General features: G+C 42.7%; 1 protein-coding gene across 2 annotated transcripts in view; it reads left to right on the top strand.

The window, feature by feature from the left end:
* Positions 1 to 1,306: 1,306 nt before the first annotated feature.
* The window catches only part of MAMDC2 (MAM domain containing 2), a 68,932-nt gene continuing 59,390 nt past the window's right edge, over positions 1,307 to 10,848 (top strand). For both annotated transcript variants that reach the window (XR_007245151.1, XM_048504655.1), the window contains exons 1-2: positions 1,307 to 1,577; positions 1,883 to 1,996. Coding sequence is in view for 1 of the 2 variants with exons in the window: in XM_048504655.1 (XP_048360612.1) it covers positions 1,547 to 1,577; positions 1,883 to 1,996 (145 nt within the window). In the remaining variant the exon portion in view is untranslated. The remainder of the gene's footprint in view (positions 1,578 to 1,882; positions 1,997 to 10,848) is intronic.

Raw genomic sequence — 10,848 nt, 5'->3', positions numbered from 1 at the left:
CATAACTTTGGACCCTCTGAATAGTCTCTTACTGATAACACTCAGGTTTTGTAAAGTTTGGTCCAAACCTGGGTGGTATTATCAGGAGAGTCTCTTACTGACACCACCCAGGTTATGTAAAGTTTGGTCCAGGGGGGTCCAAAGCTATGGACTCCCAAAGGGGGTGCCCCCATTGTTTCCAATGGGAGCTATAGAAGATGGGGGCTACACATTTGAGGGGCCATAACTTTGGACCCCCTGAACCAAACTTCACCAAACCTGGGTAGTATCATTAGGCAAATCTCCTAAAAATACTCCGAAAGTTTGGTGCTGCTACCTTAACAATTGCACCCCTGACAGCAGGCACCCCCCACAAGTTCCCCCAGATTCTCCTTTTAAATCCCCCCCTCCTTCGGCATGGATTTAAAGGGAGAATCTGAGGTCCCCAGTTTAAACATTGCAAGTGATGCTGTTTCAGGGTGGGGGGATAATCCACCACAAAACACTTTCAATGGAGGGCAGAGGAGGCTACTGGGGGGTGGGGGGCAGGGCAGGGGAGTCTGCCATCCCTGGCCTCAGAGAGCTGCTTTTATAAGCACTGAGGCTGGAGTGGGGCTTGGGGAGGTGTGGCCACGCCCCCAGGTGCAGGTGGGGGCGTGGCCCCATCCCTGAACCCCTCCATAAAAATCTATACCTATGTCCCTGTGGGAGACCCAGGTTCAGAGTTCCACTCTGCCATGAAACCAGCTGGGTGACCTTGAGTCTGTCATTGTAATTTACTGCTTAAGGTAGTTGTGTGTATAAAATGGATACCTATGTACCTAAGCTCCTTGGAGAAACAGAAAGATAAAAATATATCAAATAAATAATCATTTTCCACATTCCTATCCCAATAGGGAGGAAAGCTGACAGAATGGGTGGAGGGAATCCCATTTTCCACACTGCAGACAACATTGTCTCATTTGAGTGCTGGAAAATGTGATATAAACCAGCAACAAAAGAACTGCCTGAAATAAAGATGTCTGGACCCCCTGAAACAAAACAATACAACTGCACATTTATTGTACTACACAGTTGTGGTCTGGCCTGGCTTTTAGGACTCAACAGTAATCCACTTTCATCCCTGGTTGTACACAAATTCTCAGCAATAACTTTCGTTTAGTCTTTCCTGATTGTACAATGAGAGGACTCCCACCCCTCCCTCATTCTAGCTGTCTGAGAGAGGAAGAAAAAGGTCACTCCTTGGAGGCCTCGGGGCTTCCTTCAGAGTGTGTCTGCCGGGGGAAAAACGTTCAGCAGCTCCTCCTTCCTCCCACTTGAGCCTAGGACCAGCTGTGTTGCTGGCAGGCTGCCCTCAGCCTCTCCAAGCTCAACCCTCCCCTCCCCTCCTCTTTCTCTCGTTCTCTTTTTAACTGTTGCTGTTTCCCCTTCAGAGTCCTGGCACTTTCATTTATATCGCGCATACTTCTTGACAAGCAGCTTCATTCCCCCTCGGGGCGGATTTCTGCTCCGTTTACCCCTCACCCATTACCTCAGCGCCGGAGAGGTTAATCTTTTCCACAGCACTATGATCTTGCTGTGTCTCTTCACCGCGCAAGGTAAGAGGGTAGGAGGGATGGGGAGCCAGCTCAGTTGTAGCATTGCTTGGGGATGTGGGTTGTTTTACCTGGAAGCAGCACCGGTGCTATCTGCCTCCGGTTTAGGGAGATAACTTGAAAATGAACGAGAATGACCAAGGCGAGCTGCAACAGGTTCCCTCTTCAATGCTAACCCATTGTGTATGTTTTTGCTGCCCGACTCACTCGAGGGCTGCTTTCCTGAAAAGCATATTGGTGACACAGTGCTTTTCATTCGCGTTTGCTCTGTGCCTGCGGTGAACTGAGCGGGCTTTGTCTTTCTTTAGCTCTGCAGTTTGGTGAAACCCTTGAACTCTCTGCTGGCTCTTGTGCCTTTGAAGACAGCACTTGTGGCTATGTGTCAGACTTCACATTTCTGCCTTGGATTTTGAATGAAGAAGGTATGGACAGTGCTTTTCCTTCATGAGTGTTCTTTTTATGTTATGAAGTGCTTGTAGTGCACTTTAATATGGAAGTGCTGGTTTCATTCATTTAGGTTCTAAAATAATTGGTTGACTGAGTTACTATACACTTCTTTTGGAAGAAATTGATATTTTAAAATAGTGATAGCCTTCCATGGTTTTACATATTATACAAATAAAGGAATTACAATTCGGAAGCTCACAGAACACCATTTAAGGGTCAAATTTGGAAGAATTCCTTGATGACATGCTGACTGATCCTTTGCCTATTTGGAATTAACTCTCACTCAGAGAGTAGTGGGGTTTATTCTTAGGGACTATGGTACATATGCACAAAGCATGACATTGCAACCGTTATCAGTTGATGTGCTTATGTGTCAGGTCCCATAGGTATATCTTCCTCAGTTTATTATATATTGACAATATTTCTACACCAACTTTCAACAAACGTTCACAAACTGTTACACAGTTCTGCTACTGTTTTCTCTATTTTTTAAAAGTTGGGTTTATTCTGGCTTCAAAAAATAAACTCCTCAAAGCTAGGAGGTTTAAGAATGTTTTCTTTTGCTTCCAAAAGGAAGCAATTGAAGTACACAGATGTATTTCCAGGAAAGACTTCCAGCAGCACTACAAGAAGCCATTGATATACCAGAGTAACATCCACAAAAGAATAAGAACTGAAACAGAGTGATAGACCAATGTATAAGGCAACTTTACATATTCACATGGATGCAGGAAGAAATATATCGTGAGAAGTTAAAAGTTGTTAATCTGAAAGCATGCTGCCTGCCCCCCGTGCCCCCCTTGGTGCCCGCCCCCACTTGCCTTAGTACCTTAAATGTCCTAGCAATTCATGAGTTTGCTGCTACCTTAGAAAAAGCAGCCTGATGGGAACTAGAATTCCCAGAAGACCTTGTGAGGCCAAACTCCTGCATCAAGCCCAAACTCCTGTGGGGCTCGTATGGTCTCCTGGGAAGTGTAGTTCGCAGCAGGGTGCTTTTTCTAAGGTAGCAGCAAACTCAAACTAAGATAAGTGGGGGGGGCATGCAGGGGGTGGGGTAAAAGGGGGAGGGGCATGGGGGCAATTTTCCACCCCATGTGACCACAATGGTGCTCGCCCAGGGCACAGCACACCCCTGGTTGCAGCTCCGCCTATGCTTCAATGTACATGCAGATATGCAAGCCAGATTTATATGTTTAGAAATCTGTAATAAAGCTGAACTTCTTTGGATTGTAACAACAGCTGTACAAAAGACTCTTTCAGGCTGCTTGCTGCCTTGCACCAGATTTTATAACAACCCTGGCACCATGACTTGAAAACTGATATATTGGTATAAAAGCGTAAGATGGGATATCTCCAGTTCATATCTTTTCTCAGCCATGAGGTGATCTTAGGCAAACCATTCTGCTCAGCCCCATATCCATTACATGGAGATAATAAAACAAATCTCCCTGATGGGATGGTCTTAAGAATTGCTGACATAATGTCTGTGATGTACTTTGAATGGTATAATTGTTTATATAAATGCTAATGGTTGGGTACAATGACTCACTTCCTTTGCATAAGAAATCTTGCTGTGGTGGAGGGAGACTTTCTGTGGCAGAGGAAGGCTTCTCCTGTGGAGGAAGACTGCTCGCTTAGTGGAACAAAGTCATTGCCTCCAGTTCTATGGATGGGTTTCTTTATAAAGTGCTCCAGATTGCTAGGTACCAAACAACATTTAAAAAAATTAAAACACATTTTGATTGCAGGCTTACAATCTAAGCTCAACCTTCTGATTATTTTTTATTATTATTACTGAAGGTTGGTCCATACCTGAACAGCTGTAGGAAAAGCACAAATTAAAGTGTGTTAAGGAGCAGTTCAAACAAAAGTATACCATGCTGCAAACTGAAGATATCCCTAAGATAAAAATTAAATATTCCAAGACAGCTAGTAGAAGAGAAGAGTTGTGCAAAGACTCTGGGTTAGCTTGTAGGTCACTGATTTAAGCTAAATAAATAACTGCCGTATATAATGAAAAATAAGTGAAAAGTTTTATTTGAATTTTGGAAACGCACCTTCAGTTTAACAACAACATCTGGTACAATGAATGATTTAGCATCATTCAGCTCTCTAAATTTTCCTTATTGAAAGGCACAGTAACTAATCCAAATCTGTTTGAGCAGTATGGATTAATTAGAGGTGTTTATACAGTGTTGCAGGCAACCTGTGTGATGATTAGAACAACAGTCAGGGTAGATCAGTGTGACAGGGCATTAGATATATCATGTTTGCTTAGATCAGAGAAAGTAAATTTTCTGCCTTCCTGAACATTGCTTTTGTTCTGCAATATTTTTGTTTATATGAACACATCTTGCTGCTAGTCTTGATACAGCTAAGCTTCTGTCACTGAATTTTTTTGGAAGAACTCACAAATGGTTTATAAATTGGACTCTGATAGGACAGTTGGCTTACAAAGACTCTGTCAGTATTTCCATTATAACCACTGTTTTCCAGCAGTTCCTAACTTGGCAATAAATTATTCCAGGCTGGAGTTTGGCAAAATATGCAACTCATACGCCATTGTGAAGTCTGTATAAACCTTACTCAGTGAACTTGAGAATGAACTTGCATGCATGTTATAAAACACAGAAAGTTTAAAATCTGATTGTAAATCAACTTTCTTTCTACATGGCTATCAATAGGTTACAAATGATACCAGCACACTGAAAACTGCTTCTGCATTTCTCATATCAGAACATAGATGTAACCACATCTTTTTCTGTTTGTTCTTTGTTCACTCTAGCCTTGGCAATGAGCCTTTAAGTGCAAGTGTAAATTGAAGCAAACAACATCAGTTCAACAAAGATGCTGATCTGCTGCTGAGTGCATAACAAAAACAACAGTTATGTGATTCTGGTGTTTTTCAGGACAATGAAGGTTCTCTGACTCAGTTGAGATTCATATCAGAAATCATAAGCAGATCAGAGATGCTTACAGTGCAATCCAAAAGGGGCTGAGGTTGCACTGGAAATGATGGTTGTGCTGTCATCTGTGCCACCAGCGCCATGCAAACTGGCATGGAGGCTGATGCCGAGGGTCTTACTTTGGTGACCAGCCACCTCAGTACCCAAATCTGGAAGCTGGCCCATGTGGCAGCTAGCCTCTGTTGCAAATGCCCACACTGACATGGAAGGGGACATTCCAGGGGTGTTCCCATGAGAAGAGCTGACTTTATTCATCTCCAAAAGGACTTTTGACCCGTGAATGCTCCCCTTCAGTGGCACAGAATTATGCCACTAAAAAGGTGGTGTGAGTCACTCTTCACTATGGGTTTTCCTGTTTCTCCTTCTTCCCCAGCACCCACACTGCTGATTCCCCCTTTGGAGGCATTGTGGAAGTGCCACGCTAAGCCACCACTCTACTGCCTCCCATTTTGGATTGGGTTGCCTGAATGGACAAAATAGGAATTTCATCCTCATAAGATTATGAAGCATATAAAATCAGATTTAAAGCCCCAGATAGAATAATTACAGCATCAATAACTATCAGTGGTATTCTTGGTCTGTAAACAACTTTGGAAGACCAGCAAGGTCGGAGACAGATGCCTTTTCTGCACAAATCATTTAGAAAATTTCCAGGTCATTTCCAGTTCCACCCTTTACCATTATGTTTTTCCGCACTCATCTCCTCCAAATATGGCATATTTTTTTTGCTGATCCATTGATTTGATGCCTTGTCAATCTAGTAAATCATCGCTTCATGTAATTGTAGCTTCACTTGCTTATAAGAGAAACTGCAAGAAACTGTTGAATTGTTGCTTTCGTGTAATTGTGAGTTTACCTGTGAGTAAATTTACTCATACTATTCAAACTACTAAGCAGTCACTATGCCACTAACTCCACTTAAACTAACACTGTAGGGTAGGATTATATCAAAACCCAGTATTTATTGATCTTAGTATTAGAGAAAAAGTATGGTATGGGTTTGGGGGGGGGATTGAATTAAAACACTTTAAGGAGTTTAATTTTAAAAGCCCTTACTTGAAGCAATATAAAACTATCTCAAGCTTGCCCAGAAGCCATTCTTTAATCTTAAAGCTCAGGTCTGTAATCCTTCTTGCATGGGAAGTGCGGGGAGGATGCAACACACAGGCCGTTTCTGCACGGCCAGGAGTAGCTGCCACCACGCCGGTGAAACAGGAAAGTTCTGCCGGGCGAGGGCGGAGCGGCTAAGGGGAGGCCGGGCAGACTTTGCGCAGGTAAGGCGTCCTCGCGATCGAAACCGCTTGCGCTTTTCCGCCATATTCACGGTAATTTCGTCGCCATGGGCGTCGAAGTTCGGGCCGACGCTGCCCTCCGAATTCCCCTGGAGGTCGGAGGACAGTGTGGGCGGGGCTGCGACGCCGCGCAGGCTAATTTTATTTGTGAGGACACCGCCGAGTGGGGCGGAGATCGTGAGACAGCGCGACGCAGCCCTGGGGGGAGGGAAGAAGTACGGAAGCAGTCTATCGCCGCGCTTGGCAAGCAGCAGCAGCGCCTGTAGGAACGGCGTCTGCCTGGGGCTTTAGCTCCCAGGCTCTGTAATCCTTGCGTCGTCATGGGAGCCGCAGGCCGCAGAAACGGCCACAGTTACTAAGAAAAAAAGTGAAGGAAAGGTTTCTTAGGTATTGTCTGAGATCTCACTCAGCTTGTCTCACATGACTTAGTTTCTGTACATTGTACAACTGATTCCCAAATGGGTAAATTGCTTCCTTTGAATAGCACTTTGTTTGAAGTACTGTGAAGTGGTATGAATGCTCCACCTGGTGCTATATGTGGTAGCCAGATCATCATAATCTAATACTACATCTAATACAGAAAATACAAAGGAGAGAGTTCCAAGAAGAATAGCCAAAACATTATAAAATGCATAAAATGATGAAAACCAAGAGGTGAAGGGGAAAGGAGTGAGGCGAGGGATATGAAAAATGGTGGGCCAGGCTCTAAGGAGAAAGTTGAACAAGGACACAGGGGCTTGAGAAAAGGACCAGCTTTTTGGTGGGAAATTTAAAACATTTCAAGAATACTACAGTGCAATGGAAGCCAAATTGCAAATGTTTCCACTAGAAGAATCATCATAAAAAGGTTTTCAAATACGATGGATTAAAAGGAAAAGGAAATGTTTCCGGGATGAATGAGGGGAAATGATGTGTGGAACACCATGGCGGACTTTAATGATTTATTAAAGAAACATTTTAAATGACTTGTGCAGAAAAAAGCCAAATATACCTTCTAGGGAATGAAATGTGACAATTTAGTAGTTGCAAACGAGAAAGTTTTTCCATTGGTCCAGTCTCTTCTGCAGCACAATCTCAAGTTCTGGGGTCAGTTCATACGAAGTTTTTCAAATGCCATGGATCCAAAGGCTTTAAAGGGCAAAATCAGGACTTTGAATCACAAACAAATTGGGAGCCAGTGTAATGGATAAAGGAAAATGTATTTTGTGCTAACTGACACTTCCAAACGATTTTCAAATGCAACCCCTTTTTTCTCCTGAAAATGGCAAATGTTGCAAAAGTAATCTTGTGCATTATGAAATGATTATTTCTCAAAGTTTCAATGATGTAATCAGAAAAATAATTTGTAGATTTATAACTTTTCCTCTCATTATCAATTTATGTCCATAGCTTCTTTTCAGTGGACACCAATAGGAGTACTTAAAATCAAAATAAGACAAGCATAATATACTAAAATAATCTAACACAATAAAATATAATAAAATAAATGCATGATATTTAAACATTTATAAAATAACATGGAAGTTATAAATCTTGTGTAAGAAATGTTGGTATTGAGTCAGCATGTAAACAGACTTTGCTTTGGGTTATCAAATAAATGTAGTGGTCTTTACATAGTTTTGAGTTAATCTAAAGATGTTCTTGCGTGTTGTTTTTCTGCGTGAACGCAGTTTGCACCTGCAAGTTGTGCTGATGTTTTGATGATTATTATTAGTCCACTTGTTAGACCTGGTCTCATGGAAAAGTATATTTGCTCCCTACAGTCAGGCACCTGAGAGCCATACTGCATATTATGCTAAAATTCCATGAATGGAAGTCCAGTAACTTGTCCCTAAAAAGCAACTTGGTATGGTATGCCAGCAATTTCTGGGAAATTTTGGGAATTGGTCATGGTGGTCATGTATCCAGAAGTCATGTCATAGCATCACGATGATGCTGTAGGAATCTTCCAGTCCCTTCAGTAAAAGTTAAAAAAAAAATTAAAATATTTTAAATCAAGCTAAAATATACATTTTTTTAACGATAAAATGCAGATACATAAAACCAACAGTGAAAACATGGGGCAGGAAGGAGGACTCACTGAGTGAATGCCAGATGAAACAAAAAAGTCTTCACCTGCTGTGGTGAGATGACAACAGAAGTCTTTTTTGAGAGAGAGTTCTAGAGTTTTGATGCCACGGCAACAGACTTTTTCCATGCTGTCACACACCTAATCTTTGAAGTTGGGGGCAGACCAAGCAAGGTTTCAGAAGATGATCATTGTGGTCCGCAAGATTCATAAGGGAGTAGGAGGTTCTTCTTGTGTTTTTGTCCCAATCAGAAGCTTAGTGAGGCAAAATGGCGCCATATCCCCATGCCCCGAAGTAGCTACGCACCCACCCTGCGCCCCGTGGTAGCTACACCTTCCCCCGCACCTACTTACATGAGCCGGCACTGCAGAGCCCAGGCTCCAGCCAACACACAGTCCAGGCTCCAGTCGGGGTGGGGCCTGGCTGGCTGCTCTGCCCAGCCCAGGCTGCAGCCTCCGGGTCGGCCGACGGCCCCTCCTGGCCCTCCCCCTCTTGCTTGACCTGATTGATTGAGGCCTGCTGGGGTGTGTGTGTTGGGTGGGTCAGAAGTGTGGGGACGATTTTCTACCTGCACGTAACTCACCAGGGGGCACCTGGGGTGTTTGTCCCTGGATGTCCCCATTATAGCTATGTGACTGGTCCTAATCCTATAGAGCTTTAAAGGTCAATACCAGCACTTTAAATGATGCCTAGAAACAGATTGGGAGCCAGTGTAGTTTGGCTCCCTTGAGTGATATGGCCCCTATAACCCATTCCAATCAACATCCTGGGTGCAGCATTCTACACTAACTGAAGTTTCTGGACACTTTTCAAGTGCAGCCCCGTGTAGAGTGTATTGCAGTAATTTAATCTATATGTACTATAGAGAGAGATGTGGCCAATCTAGAAACAGCTTCCTAGAGAGAAGTACAGAAACAGTGTATGAAGAAAGTATTTCATCATTTTATGCTTTACCAGCAAGCCCTGAATCCCACAATAATCTGCAACCGTGTGATTAATTATAGGGAAAATTTTAATTTTTGTGTGAAGTAATTTAAAATGGCCTGTGATGTATGCACTGGTTTTAAGTAGGGTTGCCAGCACTGCATTGGCAAATGTCTGGGCAGGGAGGAGGTTGGGAAATTTTTAAACTCTATGATAAAGACCATAGACACACATGGAAATTCCTAGAGTGTCACTACGGAGGTCAGTTTCTGGCCATTTTTCTTCTACTTCTTGGTTTATTAAGGGTGGGAGATTGTGGCTGGGAGCAGGGTTAACCTCTGTGGGTGGACAAATGGCAAGCCTAACCTTAAGTGAACTATTGTGATCTGTAGATAGGATTTGACTTTGTTTTATAACACTGAGCCTGTACTGAATGCAAACACTAAGGACCCCTGTGTTTCTAATAGTTCTGTAATAGAGAGTTACTTAGGGCGTTTTCCCACTTACCTTCTGCCCCGCGCTACTGTAGGCAAGTAGCGCGGGGTCCCCCGGCACTCCCCATTACAGGGGCAGCAACAACGCAGCCGCCTGACGCTGCCGCTGTCGCGCCCCCTCAGCGCATGACATTCCTGGCGCCTTTTGAAACGGCGCCTTTTGATGACTGGGGAAGCCCTGGCGCGCGTCAGAAATGACACGCACTGGGTGTAGCGCGCAGCAACTACTCACCCAGGTAAGTGGGGAAACGACCTTAGTTTCAGACCTCTTCTTGGCCTTGGACTTACTGGGCAGGCTTGCTGGGTTTGTCATTGATTCTTATCCTCAGCTTCCCAACTATACATTGGGAATATTTGTTTTTTGCTTTCACAAGATTATAGGAGGAATGAATAAAGTCAGATTTGCAAAACACACTGCATATTTAAAGAACTATGTTAATGATAAAGTGATAGCTGAGTTCTTTGTAATCATATGAAAATTATGACCAGGTGACTATCATTAAACAGAAACATTTTTATGTAAACCAGCTTACTTCAATTTATTTAATTGGGCTAAGCCAGTTTAAGTAAAGTATTTTAAAGTTGTGGATTGCACATAATAGTTTTCAGGTCAAAGTACTGTTAATGGGAATGTTGGCACTTATCCCCACATATATTTTGCAGGTTCATTGTTTCTCCTAAGGGTATGTTTATGTAATTGAGTGGAAACATGAGATTCTTTAAAAATCAGTAACAGATTGTTCCCTAAATATAGCTACTTGTGCTTATTTTAAAACAAGTACTAAAGCAGGATTGTTATGATAGTAACTTCTATTTTAAAAGCAACTTTTCACACAATTGTCTTATATGGTTATGATGGCAGAGAGAGGTCTTAGAATGGACCTCTGTATAAATGGGAATAACTTAAAAATTAAGTGTCAGTGTCAAAGTTTTGTTTTTTGTGAAGACATCTTATTTATGATTTTACACATTCAGTTTGAGAATGAATGCAATGGTAAGTGCAGCAGTTTTTAAACACTGTGTCTCCAGGGAACCTTTTCCACATTGTTGCCAATAGAAGCTGTCTTATACTGAATTAGATG

Source organism: Sphaerodactylus townsendi, linkage group LG07 (genome assembly GCF_021028975.2).
Source record: "Sphaerodactylus townsendi isolate TG3544 linkage group LG07, MPM_Stown_v2.3, whole genome shotgun sequence".
Lineage (NCBI taxonomy): Eukaryota > Metazoa > Chordata > Lepidosauria > Squamata > Sphaerodactylidae > Sphaerodactylus > Sphaerodactylus townsendi.
The sequence above is the reverse complement of the archived record's forward strand: the minus strand, read 5'-3'. Positions and strand labels throughout refer to the sequence as shown.